This window comes from Limulus polyphemus, unplaced genomic scaffold (assembly GCF_000517525.1).
Source record: "Limulus polyphemus unplaced genomic scaffold, Limulus_polyphemus-2.1.2 Scaffold528, whole genome shotgun sequence".
Classification (NCBI taxonomy): domain Eukaryota; kingdom Metazoa; phylum Arthropoda; class Merostomata; order Xiphosura; family Limulidae; genus Limulus; species Limulus polyphemus.
In genome coordinates, this window is record NW_013666138.1 from 355971 (window position 1) to 382447 (window position 26477).

The 26477-nt window shown below is 31.0% G+C and overlaps 1 protein-coding gene across 1 annotated transcript in view; it reads left to right on the plus strand.

Moving 5' to 3' along the window:
• LOC106458887 (dedicator of cytokinesis protein 11-like) overlaps positions 1-26477 on the plus strand; it is a 168422-nt gene that overhangs the window by 131591 nt on the left and 10354 nt on the right. The window contains 13 exon segments of the mRNA XM_022385244.1: positions 5266-5384; positions 6568-6634; positions 7974-8024; positions 8951-9060; positions 11099-11352; positions 14551-14607; positions 21427-21552; positions 22675-22795; positions 23301-23509; positions 23969-24026; positions 24917-25029; positions 25291-25413; positions 26083-26196. Coding sequence (XP_022240952.1) covers positions 5266-5384; positions 6568-6634; positions 7974-8024; positions 8951-9060; positions 11099-11352; positions 14551-14607; positions 21427-21552; positions 22675-22795; positions 23301-23509; positions 23969-24026; positions 24917-25029; positions 25291-25413; positions 26083-26196 — 1522 coding nt within the window.

Genomic DNA, 26477 nt, shown 5'->3' on the forward strand with positions numbered 1-26477 from the left:
CCCTTGAAGCAATTCTTACATATTAATGCATACAACTGTAAAGTTACATATGGTTTACTATTCCTATGTATTTAACCCTCTCTGCCCTGGCATCATTTACTGTGGATGTCACAAGGTTTTAGTGACTTACATTCAAAATTTAATTAAACTACTTTTTGTTTATATTATGCCAATTAGTATAGCATAAAATTGTAGCTAATAATCCATATTTTAATAGTATATAAATTTTAAGTTCTCAATAGTATAAGGCAATATTTATAAAAAAAAAATGAATTTTCCCTGGTGTGAAAAATGTGACATATTTTCTCTAGGCAATCCCCTCTTCTCTATTCTATTCACCACACCTCCAACAAGTATGAAATTTAACAAAATTACTTACTATATAATTGCCATTGCTCAGACAAACCATAATTTGTATTGCCTTCAACTATGTTTGGTTACAGAGCCATCAAATATAAAATCAGACCCCTATTGCCACACTCACCTGTCTCTATTTCAGGACTTGTTAATAGTTCTCTCTTACTCTTAATACTATATTATGTGTAACTAATAGAAAGCCAAGATTTTCATCTATCAAATGACTTGTTATATTATGTTGATTTGTGACCAGAAAATTGTCATTTTCTCTGTTAGGACATGCTTTGTTCTCACAGGAAAGATAACGACTAGTTTGGATGAATTTGTAATGGCTCTTGTAACAAAGTTAGAAAGTCAGAGAAATTGTGATAGTTCGGAGAAGTAGTCTGCTTTTTGCATGTTATTATTCTATGTTCTTTGGCACATTGTTTAATTAATTAAAAATTATTTTTTGCATTACTACCATTAGTATAAAAAAGTAGGGTTAAGTGTCATCAACAGCAAAAAAAAGAAGACTCTGATAAGTACTTTGTTTCTTTTTTTTTATGATTATTCTTTATTTATTATAAAGTAACTATGATATAATAAAAGGGATCTCTTTAGGTTAGTTAAGGTTAAATTAGGTAAAATAAATAATAATAAAAATGTTTCACGAGGCATGCAAGCGAGAGGAGTAGCTTGTGGGTAACGTATTTCGATAGCAAAAACGTGAGCTCTACTTTCCCCAAGTGATTTACAACTTATAATGGCATGAATAGTAGTAGTTAGACATGGTTAAAAGGGCAATAAAACAATAAAATTTAAGTATAAATAGATGTAGAGTGTTAGGAGTTTAAAGCAACTTAGGATAAATGAATGTAGTTTCATGTTACAATTTGAAGTGATTCTAGAAAGAGAAAAAGGGTAATTTAGATTTATTTTGATTTTTTTGGTGGTTATGAGGTCAGTCAAATTGACAAACCTTGTATAGAGCTAACATAGAGAAAATAACAGATAAAACAAAGTTTCACTGAAAACAAACATTTGAAATATATTTAGGAGGTGTTAGAGATTACACAAATGAAATTTGAGAGTTTTGAGATGAAGAAAAACATGAAAATCACTGCATGTGGACTAGTAGAAAAAAATATTCTATATTCACAGACACGTCATTTTTTAGTTTATTAAGAAATACTTCATTAAAATATATGATTTTTTGTATGTGAAAGACTTATAATGTTTACTAAAAGTCTGTCACATTTTGTGAAGATGTACTTATATTAAAATTAGTATTAAAACTATAAAGACTAAACAAGTACAAAGAAGTTATGTGGTCAGTTAATTTGACCAACCCCATGTTTAGAGAGTAAATGTATACCAATAGAAAGTTACAACAGTTAGCTATTCATGCGTGTTAACACATACCAGTAGAAAGTTACACATAGTTAACTATTCCTGCATATTAATGCATACAACTATAAAGTTACATTTAATTAGCTTTTTCTACATATGGGAAGGTTAAAGTGTATGTGTTGTGACATATTTCTATTGTATATGAATAAACTTGGCATCAATATGTAGCTAATAAATCAAATTTTAATATTATATAACATTTAATCTCTTAATTTTATAAGGAAAAATTTATAAAATCCCCAGTCTCCCCTAGTATAAGAACTGTGATATTTGTTCTCTAGGTTTTCCCTCCTTGCTTATTTATTTACCACCCCTCCAAGAAGTATGGAATTTAGCATAAATTACTTATTATAATATAGATATTACTAAGGCAAAGCATAATTTTTATAGCCTTCAGTTTTATTTCTTTATGAAGTCATAAACTAGAAAATCAGACCCGCTTGCCATGTCCATGTGTTACATCCACTATCTCACAAATTGCCATAGTCTTGTACTATATTATTTATAACCAATAGGAAGTCAAGGTTTTAATCTGTTAAGTGATGTATCATGTTACATTGTTTTCTGTTGCGAGTATTGTCTATTTCACCTTCAGTTTGAAAGTTTCTCTCACAGTGTTAAGATCAACAAGCTTAGCTAAATTTTTAAAGGTTCTTTTGCCATAATTAAAAGACAGGTAAATTATGATAGTTAAAGGACATTGTATACTTTGTGCATGTTATTATTCTGTGTTCATAGGTGCATTATATGGCAGAATTATTAGTTAGAAATGGCAATAAAACAACAGAATTAAGTATGAAGAGATGTATACTGTTAAAGCTTTAAGCAATTTAAGATAAATGATTGTAGTTTCATGTTACAATTTTCAGTCATTCTATAAAAATAAAAAGGGTAATTTAGATTTAATTCATATTTTTTATGGTGGTTATAAGGTCAGTCAAATCGATGGAATACATGTAGAGTTGAGGTTGAGAAAATTACAGATAAAACAAAGTTTTACTAAAAAACGTTTGATATTTATTTAGGAAGTTAGAGATTACACAAATGAAATTTGATAATTTTCAGATGAAGAAAATTATTTTTAATCTTAATATTACAATCACTTTGCAGTCAAAGCAATCAACACTCTGACTCCATGTATTCACAGACAAAGTTTTAGTAAAAATACTCAATTAAAACATCAGGTTTTTTGTGAACATAAACAAAACATATTGAAAGTTATAATAAAACTCTGATGGTTACTTAAGGGCTACACAGTCAGTCACATTGATTGAGCTTGTAGCAAGAGGGTTAATGCATACCAATATAAAGTTGCATATAGTTAACTATTCATGTGTGTATACCAGTAAAAAATTACAATAATTAGTTTTTCCTACATATTAATGCTATTTCACCTTGAAGAAAATATTGTTTGAATGATGTAAATATTTTTGTAATGAAGTGATTTCATATTCTGCATATGTAACAACACTTTATTTCATAAAATTATGTATCAGCATTTAGGTTATTAATGTATTTGTTACACATATCATTCTTTTTTTTTTGTTGTATCTTGAACAGTCCAGACTGTTTCTAAGTCTTTAGCAAAAGAAAAATATAGTGGGTTTTTTTTGTTCTTGTTTTTAAGATAATTCCATCATTCAATTCTTCCTAATAAAGAAATACAAATTTACACATCTTTTTCTGCTGTTAAACCCTTGCTTGACTTGCTGACTCTTGCACTTACATGATTCAAAATTTACAATTTGTTTCAAAGAGTTACAGTGTCTTCTCATTTTACAGCTAATCATTGTACAAACCTTAAGAGCAAGAAAAGTTTTCAAAATATGATATGAAATAAGATGCATTAGAAGTTAATAGTTTTGTAACTTAGCTGGCAATATGTTATAATAAGGAGCAAACCTTTGCTTACAGTTTTCTCACTATTTCTGTGAGTTACTGTAGTTAATGAAATGTTGCAAAAAAAACTGCAATGAAAATTCCACTACATTATAGAGATTGAAAACTTGTAATTTATTTATAGGCTAGCTGAGATACCAGTCCTTTGTCTGGATTATGAACTTAAAAAACATTGGGGGAATCTATGATAAATAACATAAAAATCCTAAAGTTCACACAATTTATTTATAACATAATGTATTATTAAGGTATTCATTATTATCTACTAAAAGTTTTGTATAGGCTTTAAGAACTTAATATGTATATACTTAGAACATGTTATACACTATGCAATGATCAGGGTGATTTTGTAGGAAGAGGTAAACGGCCAAAGTAGTGGCAGTAAGAGGGGGGGCTTTCTGTTACCTGCTTTCAACACCCACCTCTTAATGTCCTTCTACAGTGTTTCACATGATTAATTAATTGGCCGCAGAAGTGTCATATGAGCCAAAGTTGAAAGATCACAGGACAAAGTAGGAAATGGTTATAACTCAAGAAATGGCTCCTCATATCAGCCTTATGGTGGCTGTTGGAGTAGAAACTTCAGCTGAGTTTATGTAGTATTGCAATAGTAGTAGCCATTTTTTTCATTGCTTTCTTCCATAGAGAGTTCTAGGACACTCTTTGAGATATAAGATGTTTTTGTGGTATCCCCAACATATTGTGTATGTTGTTTTATAGAAAAGTTTATAATTTTTATTTTTTCTGATGTAAAGATGTGATGCTGTCTATGAATATAGTTAATGTTAACTTGCATCAAAGATAATAAATGCTCAATAACAGCCCCATTAACGTGCCCCTTGTTCCAAACTATCATCCCACAAAGGTTGAGGTTGGCCCAGCGACCTAAGAGTAGTTAGATAACAGATGGACAGACAAGCAGACGGACAAATGTTTTTTGTGATTTATGTATATATATAGATAATCACATAAACTTTAGGATTTTATTAAGGATCACAGGAGCCATGATTTGTTTAAAAATAGAAAAAAGGCTGAGGCAATATGGTGTTGTGTCACTGCAAAGTGCATAGCTAGTTAGTCTTAGCATCTGTCTTTCAATTACTAGATTGTTCAGTCAAAAAAAGAAATGTTTATAGTATAATGTACTATCATGTTAAAGTTTAAAGATGGCAGGTAATGAAGAAAACTTTATGATGACAAAACGTTATACATTTGTGATTACATTCAACTTGCATGAAGCTTTCTGTATTAACCATTTAAACCATATTCAAACTTTATTGTCTATTTCCTTGTCATCAAATTTGATTTCATCACTACTTTCATGTTGCTGGGTGAAGAAAAAAAATGAAAGGTTGATGTGACTTGCATTGGTGACCAAATCTAAATTATTTTGTTTTTTACTGCAAAATTAACAACAGACTTGAGTTATCATCATGTCTAATACCAACTTGTAATCTTTATTAGACTTTTTAGCTCTAAAGAGTAAAGATTAGTAAATGATTGAGGTGATTTTACATAATACTGTCATTTTAAAATGATTTTTATAACATCATTGAAAGTGTTGTAATTAGGTACAGTATTACTAAAATAATTTTTGTTTAAAACATGTTGGCATAGGTCTCATTCAATGCCATTTGCAAGTACGGTGGGCCCTGTACGATATGACAAGTTAGAACCACAAGAAGTAAAAGACTTGCTCCTGTGCTTTTTGTATATTATGAAACATCTAAATGAAGGTAAAAGTATCATGTTTTGCTTATGTACTAAAATATATGCAATAACTTTATTGTATAATATTGAAACTAAGGCATTTGTCTTGTAGTTCTTTTTATTATAAAACTTTTATCCATTTTTATGTTAATTAATAACTGAAAGGTATGTACATTTCCTAATATTTGTATTATTTAATCCATGTACATTAGACACAAAATACTATAGTTGATTCATTTTAAAACTACTGTCAAACTTCTTTTATAATTCAATAACATAGTAGAACCATTTACAGATCTACCTTTTGTTTTTAAATAGATGTAAAGCTTATGATGGCTGTTGTTCATTTATAATGTGAGGTGGTCTAGTGGTTAACTTGCCAGACTGTGAATCTGAAGGTTCATGTATTGTTGCCATAAAATCATTCTTTTCACTTTGGTGCCAAAGATATGATATAAACAGTGACAGTCAAATCCCACTATTTGATTAAAATTGCTCAAAAGTTGCCTTCTTTGTATACTGTCAGCTCAAAATCAAAAATGAATAGTTCAGATAGGTTTTGTGTAGCTTATATGTCTTTTCTCTTGTGACTGATTAAGAAAATTGTAGATGTTATTAAAAGTTAATATTTCAACCATACAAGTTGAAATAGCTGTTTGTTTTTTCCATAAAATTTACCTTCACGACACACTTTATTATTATTCTTAGAAGGAAGAACCCCCCCCCCCCCCCCAACGGATCAGTGATTTATGTCTGAAATCTTATTAAAAAATTTATTTCCTAAAATTGAATGTATATCAATTGAAATATATTTTGGGATACAGCTTTTCATGTACATGGAATCTCTTTTTTTTCAAAACAAATAATGTTGGTAGGTTTTGAGGGCCTGCAAAAAAAAAAATTAAAGGGATCTTTGATTACAAAAGTTTGAAAACTGTTGTTCTAGTGATTAACTTACAAACCAATATAGGTTTGAGTTGTAATGCAGTGTATTAGTAAGATAGATAACTGCATTCGTATTTTCACATTTCATTCATCGAAATACCTTCAGTGTAGTAGCCTAGTCGTATATAGTTTCAGAAATATTTCATACTGACATGAATACTTAAAATCATTATTATTAGGAAAAGGCCCACATTTTGTTATTTAAATTGCTAAATTAACATATGCATAACACCATAGTTGTAATAATTGCTTTTGTTTTATCAGAGCTTCTTATTGGTTGGTGGCAACACTGTACCCAAGAAAGTACTCTGGATTTCTTTCACATTCTTGAGTAAGTTTGTATTTTTTCTATATCATGATTACATTTATTGTTGAATTAAATGTAAATTATGAAACCTAGTTAAGAGGATACTTGGTTCTCGTGTGATAACTTTTAGACAAAAACATAAGTACATAACATTCTTTTGTTTGTGTTGTGTTTTCAATATGAGATCTTAAAACTATAGTGATTAAGAGGCAAGATATTTTTTCTGTTCTGTCATGTGAAAAAATATAAAACATAATTTTTCTTCACAATGATTTATATTTAAAATATTTTTTAGTCTATCGTTTAAAGATTGACAAATGGACATTTATTGAGCATATACACTAAGTTCAAGATTGCTCGAACAGTTGTAATCTTTAAGATGTATTGCTATGTAATGCAAAAGAATTGCTTCATGCATAAATGGAAAATTTTTCATTTCTGAGCACTTTACCCTTTTCTTTTGCCATCAGTAATGTAGGTGGGCTCATAAAAGATGCAGTAGTTTAAATATTATCTGTACCTAATCAATTTATTATTTAATGAGAAAAGAAGCATCTTTTTTTTTTAAATATTCTTGTCTCTTGAACAATGTTGCTTATTATTTATTTATCTGGTTATCTTTCTGAGCATCACATTTTATAGTTATGTTAGAACTTGATAGTGTTATTTTGAGTTTTTTCTTTCAACTGTTTTTCTAGACTTACATATGTAATTTGATAAAATATCTAATGTACGGTGCTGCTAGATTGTAATTACTGAACAAATGTGAAAGTGGCTAAAATAATAATTATATAATGTCCTGAATTTTGTGTTTAAAACCTAAAAGCAAAAAAACTAAATAAAATTATACTAGCTTAGTATGCATTAAAAATATAGTTTCCTCTGTGTTTTAGTTAAAATAATTTTGTTTAGCTGCTGTGTATTTTAGACTTAAAGCCCATGTTTACTAACCTTGATCATATTTTACTGAAATGTTGTGTTATGATATTAACCATGTTGTACTGCTCACTTTATTATGTAAAATATATGAATCAGTGAAATTACTACTACAATCATCTGTTATTGTCAGCAAAGATGTTATCAAATTCTGAATTTATATTTTGGAAGTTGAAAGCCAAAAATAACCTTCAGTAAGTGGTTTTTAAATGCAGTGATTTGTGAAGAACCACAAGAAGTTTAAAACCCCTAAACACCTAGAAGTAAATGATTTTGCCCTTTTTGAGCTTCTGGAACTTAGAATTTTTCAACTACCTTGGAAGCTGTACCTCTAAAGTACACATAAAATAACACAGATAATTTGGATATAAGATTAAAGGTAAATACCACTTGAGGTTAGAATACTATATATTTTTATTTTTCACAGGCTTTGTCTTCATCACTACAAATATGCTGGTAGGAAAATCATAGAGAACAGGTGAGGTCTTGGTTGTATTATATTATATTGAAAGAAACTGGGGTTTCATGAAAACTGCTAAGTCATATAAATGAATACCTGTAAAGTACTGTTATAATTTGTACTTATTTTCCTGTTTCAGATGAAAAGTTTTGTTTTTAACAGTTCTATAACATGTGCTTTGTCTATGCTATGAAGTTAATGTTGAGTTACAGTAAAGCAGTTTTCCTGTATGTATTTAAAATAAGGTATAATTCTAAATAGTGGAAAGACAAAAAGGAAAATAAATACAATGATAATAATATAAGTGATGTACAATACTGGGAAAAAAAATCAACTTCTATCTGGAAGTAAAGTATCCAAGAATTAAATGAGTTGTTTCTTACATTGCTAGAATTTACTTTTGATATTTCATAAAAAAATTTTGAACTGGGCTAGATACAGATACATCACATAATATATATTTTTATTAGCAGTAACTGCTTTTATTTTTGGGAATTTTAGTGAATCCATTTTGATCAGATAAAAGTTGCAATGGATTATTTTTATGAAAGTACAACATTTGATCATAACCCTAGTAACACCAAGACTCACACTTATACATTGAATCATACCACATGATTAAAACAAAGGTTTACTTGAACAAATATATTTAAGTATGACACCAGTAATAACAACTTTTAAATACATGTTTATAAATTTAGTGAAATTAATTTGTAATTTCAAATGTTTTATATTCCATGTGTAAGGACTTCTAAATTAAGCAGGAATTTGTAGATAATGGTTGAAGTAGTGTTACATTAACCATAGTAGAATACATAATGAAGATCTTTGTTTGTAATATAAATCTATAACATAAGATTCACAATTCAAATTTTCTTCATTCAGATTTGTTAATTAATTTTAAAATGAATCTTACATGGAGTAAAATGTGTTTGTTCAATCAGAAGACAAATCTCTGGTCCCCCTGCTAAAGCCATGACACTACCAGCCAGAACAGTTCCTCCATCATTTTCTGCAAGATGTAACAGCTCCTGTAGTGAAACTCTTCCAATGTGTAAGAGAGATTTGCTTCTCCTTTTTTATATATGTAGAATTTTTTACACCCTTGCTGACAGTTGAAACCTTATCAGCAGGCTACTATCTCAGTATTTAGATATTGAACATTAATAAAATGTAGTAAGTACTTTTCTAGATCAGCACCATAGTATATATATATATATATATATCCAAACTGACTGAGAGAGAGAGAGTGAAGTATGAGATATGAAATTCATTGCAAGGACTAATATATTTTGTCATGATTCATAATCAATTTGTTAACTTGACCATTCAACCAAATAATTTGATGATGTTCTTGGTACTCTTTAATTTTTGGCCTAAATTTTTATGTTTAGAAAGTAATTAAATTTGCAAAATAAAACTTGTAATTATTCTAAGTAACCCTCTCAGGTCAGTCAAAGTGTGCATGTCACAACCATTTACAGAGTGACGATAAAAACATAATTAACTATTTATTATCAATGTATACAAATAAACTTGGTATCAAAACATAGTTAACAAATTAAAATTTAATACAAGTTTTAAGTTCTAGTATGAGAATTGCAACATTTGTTCTTTTGGTCTTCCCTCTTTAATTTATTTACCACCCTTCTTTGATTATAATATAGATATTACTAAGGCAAAGTCTTAATTCTTATAGCTTTCAATCTTATTTGTTTACAGACTCATAAACTAGAAAGTCAGACCTACTTGCCACACCCACCTGTCACATTCTGTCTTTCACAAATTGCCAATAATTCTTTCTGATGTCTTATATCATTTCTAACCAATAGAAAAGCAAAGTTTTAATCGATTGAATGACATATAATGTTATATTGTTTTCAGTACAGAGTGTTGTCAGTATCATCTTCAGTTTAAGCGTTTATCTCCTGGTGTTCAGATCGAGCAACAGAGGGAATTAATTTAAGCTTCTCTTGTCTTGTTAGAAAGCCAGTTAAATCATAACAGTTATAAGATATAAGACACTGTTTGTTTTGTATTTGTTATTATTCTGTGTTTTTAGAAAATCAAGAGGTCAAAGCTAAATTCTTTGTTTTTTGTTTTTCATGTATGTTATTTATTTATGGTTATAAAAGTAACAAAATGTAAAAATGAGAAACCTGTTACACTAGATTGGGTAAGATAATGATTAGGTAAGGTACTCTTGGAAGGAGTTTGTGCATTACATCATTCAGTACAGTAACATGAGCTATGTATTTGCCGAGTGATTTACAACTTGCATGGTGGAATAGTTAGCTGTACACAGTTCAAAGGGGAATAAAACTATAAAATTAAATATAAACAGACGTCAACTGTTATAAGCCTTAAGCTATTTAAGATAAACAATTGTAGTTTTCTGCTACAAACTGTAGTCATTTCACTAAAGAAAAAGGGAAATTTAAATTTATTTTGTACTTTATTGTGGTGACTACAAAGTTAGTCAAACCTACTTAGTCCACATACAGTTAGAGTAGAGAAAATAACTTAAAATGTAAAGTTTTAATGAATAAAAAAAAGTATGGTGTCTATTTAGGAGGTTTTAGGGGTTACACAAATGAAAGTTGAAAATTTTCAGATGAAGAGAAGTATTTTTAATACATGAAAATTACTTTGCACTTGAAGCAGTCAACACTCTGATTCTGTATACTTACAGACAAATCTTTAGTAAAAGCATGTAATTACAAAATCGAATTTTTTATGTACAGAAAACTTGTAATGTTTACTAAAAGCTTGCCAAATTTTGTGAAGATACACAAAACATTAAAGTTTGTAGTATGGAACCTCTGGTTACTTTGTGGCTACAAGGTTGGTCACAGTGACTGACCCTACATGAAAAGAGATATTTGATAAGTTTGTTCCTTCTCAATGAGAACTTTGTAACATTCCCAATTTTTATAGATAATTTCAAGTATAAACTATATAATAATGTATCAGCCAGAAGTAAACATTATGTTTAATTATGTATGTTTGATTGTTAATTCCAATACAAAGTTTGAATTTCATAGAAGAGGAATTTAACAACTTATAATGATTGGGTTTAACATTTTTTACAGCTTCATCTTCATCAGAAGATGACAGTTTCTTTAGGGTTGTTCTGGAATCTAACATGGCAACTGAAGTTGGAATGATCACTCTTGATGTGCTAGGGTTATACACTGTTCACTTTAAAGAACTACTGCTTCACAATGAAGGTGATAATTCAGTGATGAAGAAAGTTTTTGATATTTATCTCTCTTTCCTGCAAGTGGGCCAGTCGGAAAGTCTTCTCAAACATTTGTTTGCTGCATTACGAGCATTCATCAATAAGGTAAGGAACATTTAAAATACCATGAAATATAGTAATATGATCTAATCATTAATTATCTGTAACTTTTTAAAAGCAATCTGCCATTTTTCACTGTTTAGGATGATGCTCTTAATTATAATACAAACTGTCAAGAGAAAAAAAGGTTATCAGAAGATTTTTAAAACAGTAATATATATGTTGGAGAAATATATATGTATGTATTACAATCAATAGCAACTATCAGATAATTTAAGATCAAAAGTGGACACTGCATATGTGAAGGTAAATATCCCATACCCTCTGAGAGAGTTATGTTTCTCTTATGCTTTATCCAATTTTAACTAAATATAATATCTGATATTACATAGCAATCAATTAAAAACATAAAGGTCTTAAAATTAGCCTATATTGTAAAGATATGATAGTATGAGAAAGTTACAAAAATACAGGGATTCACAGGATGGCATAATTAAAAACTAATCTTGGGCATAAAAATAATTTCCTAACTTTATATAATGAATTTATTATATTAATTTTTCATAATTTAATAAAATTTACCAGAAATAAAACTTAAAAGTTATATACCAAAATATTGATTAACTAAGCAAATCTTCATACAACAAACATTGTATTTCAACAATGGAAACACGGTTGTAGATCATCCACTTAGCAGGAAGTATGATTCTACTCATTTGTCTTGCAGGGTGAAATTTTTTTTATAAAAGTTTCAACTGACTAACACATCTTAAAATCATGTTTTAAATAATCAAGAATAATTGTTCAAGAATCTTTTTATTTTATTTTAGAATTTAAAACTACTATCCAAATTCATCCAACTTACATATATGCTTTAAATAAATGAGAAGTACTGAACTTTTTCAAATCTCTCTTAAAATGCATCACTTTGTAACACAGTAGAAAACAAAAATAATCCAGCTATTAAAGTTATGTGTGAATTTAAGTGTTTTGCAGTCTTAGTACTGTGTATGTATTATTCACATTTCCTATTTTAATTATTATCATCATTAGTTTAGCATAAAAAAGGGCATACTTATTTTACTTCAATTACTTATTATTACAATTCCTAGAACTAAGTTGCCAGTTTTCTAAAAATTTATATTACAAGCTATGTTAAAACACAAGCTCTGTACAACTATTTTTTTGCGTGTTATACAAGAGCTGGTATGTTTTAATAGTTTAATATGCAACCATGCAATTTCCCTTTTTTCTTTCCCCCTTTTCAAGCATAATAAGGGAACTTCTCTTATTTATTTCTTCCTAAAACTTTTGTAATCATTCACATGTGTAAAAGCAACCATTTGTACTGGAGATATACTACAACATGCTAAGCATGTTGTATTACCTTTGGATCATATGGCTAACATACAACTTGTAAATGAACCACCATAACTTGTTAGAGTACATAGTTGTTGTTTTAAAAGTGAATAAGAAGTTTATTTTGCTACAAGTAAACTTATTGTTTTCATGTGCCTAAACAACAATATTAGTATAATCTCACAGTTTTCTCACATGGTTGATTTCTATTTTAAAACATTATTTAGGCAGTGTAGTAACTCCATCAAGTGGAAAGCTCACCAAAGAACGGAAGAGTTTGTGGGTTAATAAAACCTTTATATTTCAACATGGTGCTTTATTCCTAAAGTTTTTTTGTTTTCTTAATAATAAATAACCATATTTAAATAATGGTAAAACAATATTTTGGACATGTAATGAAACACAATTCTTCAAAACTTAGTGCTGACTGGCTCTATTGAGAAAACAAAGTGCAAAGCAGGTGAAAGCTTAAAAATAACTTTCCAGGATGAGTGGAGGAAAATGGTAGCCAGCCTCTGAATCAAAGAATTAAAAAGATATGTGGTTTAAAAAAAAACGTGTGATGTTAAATTCATAATCAATATGAACTACTTGATTGTCATTCACTGACTAGCTTGTCAACTCAAAGAAGTAGATGGATTAAAATCATAACAAGATTTAAACTTTCAAATTTCAGCATAATTCTGGAGCATAGAGGTGTAATATTAAAAGGTTGAAATTCAAGGAACTCATGTATACATTTAAAATATGAACAAGGCTTTTGTACTTATATGGCACATAGTAACTGTTTTTTACACACTTGAAGATGATGTGAAATCACGTTGAAACATGTAGAGTGACTTTTATAACCGTTGATCACTTTAAATAAAGATTTTAATTGTGTATTATAAAATGTTGTTCATTTGTGGATTTTAATATAGAGGTGTAGGTTAAAGATGAGAAGCAATTTCTTTCATAGATTAAAGAAAAGTATGAATTATGTTTAGAACTCTTACAGAAAATGGCAAGTGTGTAATACTAATTGGAATGGCTATAAATATTGCAGTATTCTTCAGAATTCAATAACAATTATTTCTGACATTTCCATATTTTATAAGTGAATAAATGTGCCTGTTATGCAATTACTGGTTTAGCTTTTTATTTACTGATTTCTTTAAATGTATTTTTCTGGGGCATGAGTTGTCTCTGTAGTATAGCTCTGGATTTCAGAGTTGATGAGCCCAGTTTGAATCTGTGTGATACTACAGAATATTCTGTGCACTTTATGCTGTGAACACATTATAACAGTGATATTCAATCCTTTAGCATGGGTGGTAAGGTGCTGTTGATTGACTGCTTTCCATCTTGGTCAATAGTAAATATAAATGTAATAAATCAATAGTAAATATAAATATAAAAAATATTTGTTAATGACATATGAAATATGATGTCGTGGGTCTATCCTGTTACGAAGCATCAAAGATCATTTTCTTAATATCCATCATTCACCCAAAATATCAAAGACAAAATGTAGACAACAACAAAGGAAACATTTAAATCTAAACATTACGAAAGTTTCACTTCAAGAAAAACGGTTACCAGCATAAACGCACGTCTTTTATGCATGTGGAGTAGTGCCACAGAAGATCGAAACCTAATCTGTTGACTGACTGCTTTCCATCTTGGTCAATAGTAAATATAAATGGGGTAGATATTCTTAGTAATTTTGCCATGAATACACAATAAAGATACAAATATTTTTCTGTTTTCATAAGAAATTAATGCTTTTTATAGTTTTTATAGGGAAATTTTTGATATTATATGTGTGTGTATATATATATATATATATATATATATATTTGTTATAGTGCTTTTTTTAATAATTTAAATTACTTTTTCTTTCAGTTTCCTGTTGCCATTTTTAAAGGTAATGCATCACTTTGTGGAAAGTTGTGTTTTGAGGTAAGAGTTTTTTCAAGTATTTTATTTCAGTTATTAAATATCTTTATATTTATTCATTTTGTAAGAATTAAGTGGTTTTGGTGTTCAACCACTTGAGGTAATTATAAAAAATGCATTATTCAAATCCACAAAATAAATGTATAGTTGACTTCAAAATGTAAATAAAAGATTTGATATTTCAGAAATAGAGGTTAGACAATTATTTACAGAAGGTAAAAAACTCATTAGAGGGTCAGCTGAAATTGACTTTTGAAAATTAGCCTCAATAAGTGGATGATAAAAGATATAATTCGATAGAAGCCTTTTTAAATTAAGATGTGGAAGATAGCTTAGTGCAGTTTTTACAGGAAAATGGTTTAGTGTAGTTTTTTAGATATACACACAATTTCATTCTGAAAGATAATATGAGGTTGTTAAGCCTTTCATGTAAAGTTAGCCTTAATAGGATTTCTTCCCATGTCTTTGGAATTAATTGTAAAATAAAAGCATCTCATATGAGGCAACAAAACTCGTATCATGATCAGTTTTAAGGAGTATTTACTCTCCTCAGGCCAGTTAGAACATTTATAGGGATTGTTATCCAGCATCAAAAGGTGAAATCTCCTTCGTGTCAATATGGATCTGGCACTGATCTCTAGTTTTATCTTTGATTATGGGCTGGGTGGAATCCACCAAGCTCGTAACCATGAGAGCAGTTGTACTACAACTTTTTGTAATGTGTGTGTATTGTCATGAAATTTTGCAGATTATCAGTAAACATTACAATGCTTTTGTATAGAAAATATCAGATTTTTTAATTAAAGATTTACTTATGCATTTTTTTCTTTTTGAATGTTGACTATCCAACATGCAAAGTAATTTTGATTTTAAGATTAAAAATACTTTTTATGCATCAGAAAATTGTCAGATTTCATTTGCAAAATCTCTATAACCTTTTAATAAACTCCAGATAACTATCAAACGTGTTTTTAGAAAAACTTTGTATCTTATCCATCATTTTCTCTATCTTATCTCTGTATGGGTTTGATTGAATTGACCAACTACGTAACCAACATAAACAACTAGGAAATAAATCTAAATTACACATTTTTCATTAATGACTACAAATTGTTACAGGAAACCATAAATGTTTACTCTAAATGCCTTAAATCTCATAATATTATACATCTATTTATTATTTTTATTTTATTGACCTTTTGGTCATGTCTGACTAACATTGCAGAAGTTGCAATCATGTGGTGCACATGCAGCTCATGTTATGGTATCCAATAGCATAAAACTGGCCTTTAGAAAGTGCAACTGTTTTAACTTTGTTCTAGTGGACCAGTATTTTGTAAAATACAATCACACTTCAATAATAATATATTACATATATAGGTATATTATTACTATGTACAAATAAATTATTAAATTACAGTTATTTTCTTTAAACATAGAACAATAAATAAAGAAATATAGAACACAATAATCTCTACTACTTACAATTGTTACAAAGTTTGTATTCGCTTGCCATCCCTTACATGCTAAGCCTGGTCGAATTTTGCACATGGAGGATGAAGCAATATAATTTTTTTAGGTTTTAAATATACATTTTAAAATAGCAGAAAATGATTAATTATTAAACCAATACTACAGAATTCCACTATAATTTATCAGACTTACTAAGTAAGCTGTATTTAGGTGTAAAAAAAATATCATTTTTCGATCATTATATCATCCCCTCGGGGTGGATTCCTGTACGTATTTGTATTTTCAGTTACTTCCTCTGGGATCTAAATATCCACCCACATGATTGCCATGTGTGGTGACATGTGAAGAGGAGGAGAAGATCCTGGTGGTTGAGTGGTGTCTGGGGCACTGCAAGACACTGCTTTGGCTATAAATTCCTGTAGACAGGTGCCCCACCCCCAGAATCAATCTCCTGGTCCCATTGGGCTAGGGTCAGCTGAATACCAGTGTTGGGTGTTCTCAACGGGTGTTGTGGACATCATATCTGATGCTAGTGTTTGGGTATAGCTTTGCTGCAGTGTTCTTGTTTGACATTGTAATGCATCCCCCCATAGGACTCTATGGCTGGTGGGGTCAGTGGGCACTGAATCTTTCTCTTTTATTATAAATTCCCCAAATCCCAAAAAAAATTAAAAAACTCTGGTAATTGGTAAATGACCACGCCTTGTAGACTGAACAGCAATCTCCGCCACAATGTGGACCTGTACCTCGCTTCCTTATCCTGCATTCCCTGTTTGATTAATCTTTAGGGCAAATGTCTCCCTTTTTTTATATATACAGAAGGGATTAGAGGGGTTTGCTGGCTCTCCAAAGTCAGTTAAGAAGCTCCATTCTGGAGACATCTTGGTGGAAACATCTACAGCTAAGCACAGTGAACTCCTCTTGAATTCAAAGACCATTGGGAATATACCCATTGAGGTTACTCTCCACATTTCTTTGAATTCCTCACAAGGAGTTATTGTTGAGAGGGGCTTGAAGTCTATCCCCGAATCGGAGATCCTTGCTGATTTCTCCAGCCAAGGAGTTTCAGCAGTTTGACGAATCTCCACTCGTCAAGATGGTATTATGGTGCTGAACTCTATTCTGATTTTGATGTTTTCATCACCATGGCCACCTGCCACTGTTAAGGCGAGTAATTTGAATTGTAAGGTATGGCCATATATTCCCAACTCTCTCCGATGTTTCCAGTGCCAGCGGTTCGGTCATTCAAAGACATCTTGTCGTGATTCTGTGACGTATGCTCATTGTGGTGGCAAGGACAACGATGCCTACAGTTGCAGTGACTGACTGTATTGTCCAGGAAGCTGCTCACTTTATTTCTAAAACCTTAACACGTTTTCCACAGTATCCTCGTCCATGGTGGAGTCCTGCCTGCCAGGAGGCATGGAAAGATCCAAAACAAGCCTGGAATACCTTCCGACAGTATTCCTCTCTTTCTAATCGCATTGTTTATCAGCAGGCCAATGCTCAGCAGGTTTGATGTCAAAGCCAAACGGAGTCTTGGATTAAGCTTACTACTAGCATCTCTTCTACCACCAGTTCCAAAACTGTATGGAACAAGATTAGAAAAGTCAGTGGGAGGTGTTTGAGTTCCGCAAGTGTAAAGGGGCAATTATAGTCGTAGAGATGGTTGGCCTGAAAGAAAAGAGGTGATTGCTCTGCCCGAGACTTCATGGCCAAAAAAAGCAGGGGAAGAAACAAAGTGCTAGATGCACGAGAAAAGTTGTGGCAGAGAGCATCAGCAACTTTCTGGCCACTGGAGAGCAAGATGGAAAGGGAATGGGAAGCATTTGTTTTTCATCTGTCGGACTTGATGATGTTCATTATGAGATGCTGCGCCATCTCTCTCCTGCCTATCTTGCTATTCTTCTGGTTATTTTTAATTGGATCTGGCAGGAGCATGTTTTTCTTGATGCTTGGCACCAGGCTATTGTCCTCCCTTTCTCTATACCTAGGAAGGATCCAAAGGTTCATTCTAATTATTGTCCTATCGTTTTGACTAGTTGTCTTTGTAAGGTCTTAGAGAGAATGGTTAATGCTCATCTTGTTTGTTTCCTCGATTCAAACATGCTCCTCTCGACCACCCAGTGTGTGTTCCATCGACAGCCCTGCACCGTGGACCATCTGATTCGTCTTGAAACGTTGATCTTGTTTCTGTGATCTTTGATCTCGAGAAGGCTATGACACTACATGGAGGTAGGGCATTTTGCAGGACCTCCACTCCTATGTGTTGCATGGTCATTTACCCATTTTTATTCAGAACTTTTTACTGGACAGGCAATTCCAAGTCTGTATGGGTTCAACTCTTTCCTGTTCCTTTCTGCAGGAACTTGGAGTCCCTCAGGGATGTGTCTTGAGTGTCACACTTTTTAGTGTTAAAATTAATGCTATCACTACTCACCTTCCTCCAACTGTTGCAAATGGGCTCTATGTCAACGACTTCCACATCTTGTGTCAGTCGTCGAACATGAGGTTTATTGAGCGGCAGCCTCAGACTGTCCTCAATTGGTTGTTGATGTGGACCACTGCAAACGCTTTTAAATTTTCTTTTACCAAAACCGCATGCATACGGGGTCTCCAACCCGATCTCTGTCTCGGCAGTGTTGTTATTCATATGGTCCCTGAGGAAAAGTTCTTGGGCTTATCTTTGATCGTAAGTTTATTTCCATTCCACACATCAAGCAGCTATGTGTCAAGTGTGCAAGGGCTCTGAACATCCTCCTTGTTCTCTCTTCCACCTCTTAGGGAGCAGATTGATGTTCCATGCTCAGGATCTATCATGCCCTGATTCAATTCAAACTTGGACTATACTTCTTCCAGGGCTTTGGCCTTGAAGATGGTGGACCCCATTCACCATCTGGGGCTTTGGCTCTCCACCAGGGCTTTTTGCACTTCTCCAGTCCAGACTTTGTACACTGAGTCCCACAAACCTCCTCTTCATCTCCATCATTTGCAACTTTCTCCAGAATATCCTACCAAGCTTTGATCCTTACCACGGCATCCCACCTGGGATTGTGTCTTTCTTCCTTGGTGGGTCATGCTCTTTCAGAATAGATGGTCTGCAATTCCTCCCTTTGGTCTTCGTATCTGGGCACAACTGGCTGAATTGGGTCTGGCATTGGATGACATTGCTGTCCCAAATGATCAGCCCATTCCACCATAGCTTATTACCATTCCTGCCTGTGACCTTTCCTTGAGTCATCTAAGGAAGGCAGATACTCCCGATTGGAAGTACTGTCTTTTTTTGCTGAACATCTTTCGAGCCATTCTTCTCTTCCTATTTACACAGATGGTTCGAAATTGGGTAACTCTGTAGGCTCTGCCATGGTTTGCTGTGGCTCGGTAGTTGTTTGCAGGATCCTTTTTACGATTTCTGTGTTCACTGCCAAGTTGTATGCTATTTTTCTTGCCATGAATCATGTAGAAGCTATGCAGTACAGTGATTGTACTATTTACACTGATTGTTTTAGCTCTGTTCTGGTCGACCAGCATGTGCCCTCCTTATCTGTGTCCCTCAATACACCCTTGGAAGCTGTAACCATCCGTGTTTCCTTCGGTCGTACCATCACTGTTTGTTCTCTCTATCTGTCTCTTGGGGAGACTTATGATCAGTCGGACCTTGATGCTCTCATTGATCAGTTGCCATCTGCTTTTTCACTTCTGGGAGACTTTAATGGACACAACCACCTCTGGTGTGGTGCTGATATTGATAAGAGGGGTCGTTCTGTAGAGCATATGTAGAAGCTATGCAGTACAGTGATTGTACTATTTCCACTGATTCTCTTAGCTCTATACTGGCCCTGGAATCTCTTAACAATATTAAAACTTGAATTATAATTTACAATGTTATGATAAACTCTTTGCCATACATTCATAAAATAGTAGTTCAATAAAATTTTGAATGTAAGTCTACAAATGTGATGATGTGCCCTCTAACCCCTATGACAGGAAAACCCATAGCTATAGGGTTAATTGACAAAAGCAGATGACAATGGAAATGCATTTTTCCTGGACAGGGTGCCAGTCTATTGCAAGTTAACCCCAGCTAACAGCTGGTATCTATCACGCAGCTGGGTAGATTGAACTTGCAACCATCCAGCTAAGAGCTTTAAGCCAATGTGCCATGCTGCCTTGTCACCTAGCATAACTTTATGTAATTCAGTGTCTGGAAGATAACAATGACATTTTTATATATACGTATGCATTTGAAAAAAGATTTAAAAGCTTCTCAATTGCCAAGAAAATTCAGCATTCTAGTTTTCTTTGAGTTGATTTGCAGTGTGAAATCATATTATCTCCTTACATGTAAAAAATTTATAACATAATCAGTTGAAAACTGTAATTTTGAAAAATATCATCTCACATCAGCCAAATCAGGTTCATGTTAGAAATTATTAGTAAGTAGATTATTAAATGGCTGTAGTTATGGGAAATAGATTGATATATTTCTGGTATTAACAAAAAAACACAGTTGACATTGTAATACATCCAGCAATTAAGAGCTCTCAAAATTAATGACAAAAATATAATTACATGTTTAGGTCCTCTCATACTGACATTGATTTGTTTCTATTACAAAGTATGACAACTAGGATGTATAAGACCCGTGAATGTAGGATGTATTACTTTTGTCTGTTACTACTTTTTTTTATTAGAAAATCCATCAGATTCAATGACATTATATCATTAAAAGTTTTAATGTTAATATAAACTTTGAAAAGTCTAAACAGAATTAATACTTTGGCCTTAGCTGAAACAATATGGATAGAGTTCATTATACCAATCCCATTGTAAGCTCTTCACATCAAAAGATGTACAACTTTTTTAATGTGCAGTATATGTATTCATATAAATACAAATGAATTTACAAAACTTTAAAAAACACCATTTAGTATTTTTTATTCTTAGCAGACTTGTACTGCTATGATATTTCAGCACATATCAGTATTAAGATGTATGTATAGATAGTGTGTGTTGGAAATAACTTAAAACTTAGTTGTTGTTTTTTTATGAACTTGCCAATTTTTCATTTAAGAAGTAGGTTTTCTATTTATAGCAAAATGTTTTTAAAACTTGGAATTTTGTAACCCAAGTAAAACTTTTTTGAGATCACAGATTGAGAGAAATATTTTAATGAATGTTATGTATCACTACCCAAAGTTCTTTTTCAATGGACGTTAGAACATAAGAAAGACAGGCTTAAATGTACAGGATATATTATTTTTATCATGTCATAGCTGAAAGGTAATTAACAGTGTGTGTGTGTGTATTGTTTGCAGTTTCTTTTCTTACACTTATTTCCATCTTTAGTTGCTACGGTGTTGTAACTCCAAGCTCTCGAGTGTGAGAAATGAGGCTTGTGCTTTGCTGTATCTTTTAATGAGGAGTAACTTTGAGTTCACTGGAAGAAAAGGTTTAACAAGAGTCCACTTGCAGGTAAATGTGGTCATAAACAAAATTAATTATTTTACTGGGTTCTGTCACTTATCCATAAAAAGAAAGAAAGAAATACCCATCTAAAACTTTTTAGTGTGTTGAATATGCAGTGAAGAAATGGGTAAGTGACATTTAATAGAAAGGGTGAAATTTACTATCTTTTAATCATCAAACTAACTATGCTATTATAATGAAACAATGGTTATAAAATGTTCCAACTCTAAGTATGCTATTATAATGAAACAATGGTTATGAAGTGTTCCAACTCTAAGTATGCTATTATAATTCAAACAATGGTTATAAAAGTGTTCCAACTCTAAGTATGCTATTATAATCAAACAATGGTTATGAAGTGTTCCAACTCTAAGTATGCTATTATAATCAAACAATGGTTATAAAATGTTCCAACTCTGGTTGAAGTAATAAGGAAGCTCAATATAGATGAAAAATGCTTCATTGAGTATCAGAACACAAAAAGAAGAAAAATAATAATAGTTTCATTGTTTTTTATTTTAAAAAAAGCCATCTAACATAAATTCATACACAATTTTTTAGTGTACAAGTATTGAAATTGCTTTATAATAAGGAAATTTACCAAAATGCAAAAATACTAAAATTAAAGTATTTTAATAACTTATAATGATATAAATAGGAATACTTAGATTAAAATCCAGGTAGTCAGTAACTTGTGTTTAAATGGCTAATCTAACGAATTCATTGAAATCAAAAAGATTATTCCAAAGCAAGGAAATAAGGTATGGAAGATATGTTTAAATAATGAAAACAATTGCTGTACTGGTTCTTAAAACATAGTACTAAACTATAAGCAAAAACATGCCTAAAAAGAAAGAAGTTAGATTTATTTGTGGTGTGTTTTGCATAACAAAGATAATTTATATTTTATACTCTTTATTTTATTAATACATATGTAGTCCATAAATATTTTCTTTTAGAATTTGAAGCTGATGTTTAAATGGATTTGTAACAATACAGATTATAAGACTTGCTGAATTTTGAAACATACAGATAATAAGAATGTAATATCTATAAATAGTAAACAGTGGGTGATGTAACATTTTTTAAACATAATTTAATAAAGTGTTATATTCCTATGTTATGTAGCTGATAGTATCAGTATCAAGACTACTAGGAGAAGCTATAGGACTGAATAATGCCAAATTTCAGGAGAGCCTGTCAATTATCAACAATTATGCCAATAGCGACAAAGCAATGCAGAAAACAGGTATATTGTATATGTAACCTCAACTTACTACTCGAACTGTATACATCAATGTGTGTGTGTATTGTGAGTAAATGGGAAATCTTGTTTTCCGTAGAAAATGTTGGATCAGTTGTATTATCATGTCGGATTATATTTTTTGTGGTTAGTTATACTTATCAATCCTTAGTAATTTTCATACTAAAAGATCAATAAGTGAATAAGTAGTTTAATTGTGCATAATGTAATGTATTTTTTATATTCAAACAATAACAGTTTTTATCAGCTGCACAATAACATACCATAGGCTACTTTTTTTTTTCAAGAAATCTGTATTTTTACAGCACAAGGATAAAACGTATTTCTAATATACCTAATTTCACGGATAATAATTCTGTTACTATCTACTGATATTTTATAAGCTTTAGAAATATGTCATTCTATGTTGTTTTTTTGTAGTTTTACTTAATGACATTCTTTTTTCTTATAAAGCAAAAACATACATTTTCTATAATCTTTTATTTTACAGTATTTCCATCAGAGGTGAAGGACCTGACAAAAAGAATACGAACTGTGTTGATGGCTACAGTCCAGATGCGAGAACATGAGAATGATCCTGAGATGCTGGTAGATTTAAAGCATAGTCTGGCTAATAGTTATGCTGCTACTCCTGCTTTACGGAAGACCTGGCTGGAAAGCATGGCTCAGAATCACAAGAAAGATGGAAACTATTCAGAGGTAAGTCAGAAAACATATTCAGTTGGTAACTTTCACATCAGATTAAGACAATTATATCAGTGAAACTTGCAAAAATTCTTTGTTAAAGATCTGTTATAAGAATATTTTATCTGACTTACTAAGCTAATATCTTCCAAGCAGCACAGACCACTAGTAATAAAGATATTGTTTGAAAACATATTGTAACGTAAAATTTTGTATAAAATTAAGTAAGTGCATACCATTTATATAATAAATAAAATGTAACTAAGCAGTGCAGCATACCTACTAACCATATCAGGGGATTAAGGAGTTAAAACCATGCAATAGATTACATCGTATACAGCTTCTGGTGTAGGTAGATGTAGCAGTAAATGTATCATTTTATCACTATTTTATACAGACAGATGAAGTTAAGTTTTAGTGTATAGTAATCCTAGTTTGTAGTGTACTTGTGTTGAAATTCCATTCTTCTGGCAGGCTGCTCACTGCTCCCTACATATTGCTGCCCTTGAAGCAGAGTGTCTAAAATACAAAGGTAAGTGTTAAGACATGTCTTGTGCAAAGCTTTGAATGTTAATGGATATGCATGTTTGTGTCCCCATGATTTGGTATGAATGGTATGTGAATTCTCTAAATAGTAAGATTTTGATTTGGACTATCTGTAAGTAGTTCATGCATATTATTATTGTTATTTTAGCCATAACTTGTACTAAGTTTTATGTTTTCATTGTTTTTTTTTATTCTGTAAAAGTGTATTGTTTTTATAGTAGCAAAATTAGCACACAAAAAAGACGTAATTTAAAGTTGAAAGAATATATTTGGCAACTTTAGAGATATTCATTTAGTATTGATAGTCTGCTAGATAGCTAGAAAATTGAATGAATTTTTGCTGAAGTATGTTTTTTTTTCGCTCTAAAATTGTAATCAGCTGTGAGATTATAAAGATACCAATAAAAAACAAAAATAAAGTAAAATAACCAATTTTTTTTCAAGGCATAAAAAAAATATATATATGTCAAACTTCATTAATATGTTCTAAGAAGCAAATATTTTTCAACTATGAACCTCCAAAATCACGACTTTGAGATTCTAAGAGATATATTTAGTCCTGTCCGTAATTGGAGACTTTCTACTGTCATATTTTAGGCCTCAACAAGATTAGCTTTGTGTATAATCATCACAGATATGAGCCATACTTGAATAGCATTTTTACAACCAGTTGGACTTGTAAAAAAAAAACAAGTTTTTTCTGACTTCAATCGTTGAATAATATTCATGATTAAACATTAATATGTACACATTTTTCATTGTTTGAAAATGTTGCCAAAAGCCTAGTATTTTTTTAGTTTAAAATGCCCTGGGAGGTAAATTTTGTGTCATGGCCTAACTCATCTAAATTCCATTCACTTATTTCTGTTTTTACAGGTATATTTCCTCGAGGATGTCAGGCTTTTGACAGAGTTTCACCTAATGTAGTTCATGATGAATCAAATGTAAAAGAAGATGTTGGAATGCATGATGATGCTCAGTATACAGAGGTGACTAATTTTGATTTGTAGAACGCTGACTTGTAGTTGATTTAATATTGAAATTTTAATATATTTTATAGAAAATACCTGGAATCTATTACAGATTGTCTTAATGTAATATTTCTAACTTTTGAAGATTATAGCTTCATTAAATTTCTTCTGTGATTACACTTAAAAATATTTACAATAATATGTTGACTAGATAATGCTTTATTATCTCTAAATTCCCATATATATATATATATATATATTGTAACATCACTGTTTTAGGATTCTCTGTTGGAAAGACTACAAGAATGTGTTGAGTTACTACAGGATGCTGAAAGGTATGAGCTGATAGCAGAAGTGTACAGACTAAGCATCCCAGTTTACGAACACAGAAGGGACTATGAGGTAAGCAGATAAGATTATTTGATAAAGGAAATCTAAATATTCTGGTGTACTAAAGATATAAAAAACTGTTTTTGTGAAATAGGAAAGTAATTATGTAAGACCTAGGAAAGTAGTACGACTTAAAATATTTAAGATGTAAAACAGTTCAAGCAATATAAAAACGATTAGTACAGAGAAATACTGCTGGAATAGATCATTGAAGCTTTTTTTTTCCAACCTAGAAGCATAAACTGTGAAGCATTAAACAGTTTCAAGGTTCTCGTGATCTTGAAAAAAAGCTTTAAACATTTTCAAAGTTAATTTCCAGGTCTGGAAAAGTCATGGAAAACTGTGACTTTATGATATACATTATCTGATTTAACAACAGTTAATCATTTCATAGAATGATTAACTTAATTAAAATGTGGTTAATTAAATAAAATTTTAAAAAAGCAACTGAAAAAGATGTGAGTATGAAGTAGATAAGAGGGATGATTCAAGGATATAAAATGTCATGAAAAATAGCTGAAATGTCCTGGAAAATTATTTTTAACCAAGAATGGAAACCTTCAGTGTTGTTACAAATTGTATGAAATATAAATATACTGAGTTTGTTAATACTACTATCTTTTAGTTACAGCTAATTTATTGTATGTGTTGAACTAATTTTTAAATCTACATTGTTCATAGGCTCTAGCTTCTTGTTACAAGACTCTTCAAAATGGCTACAATAAAATCGTAGAAGTAAACAGAACAGGGAGACGCTTGCTGGGAAAATATTATCGAGTTGCTTTTTTTGGACAGGTAAGATGTTTCATCTTATTGTTTATTAATGTTTAAAAAAATAATGAAGGACAGAATTAAAATCAGTATTAGCAAAATATCACTGAGTCTTAATTCAATTTAAAGGAAGAAAGCTATTTATTAAAATGTAGCCACTACTTAGTCAAATTTGAACAAATGAATGAAAGACATTGGTATCATTGTTTTAGCCAAATAATCTTCCTTGAAATATGTATAACATGGGCTTTGTTTGATAATTCAGTTAGAAATATTTTTGATACTGTTTAGTATGTGGATTCTCA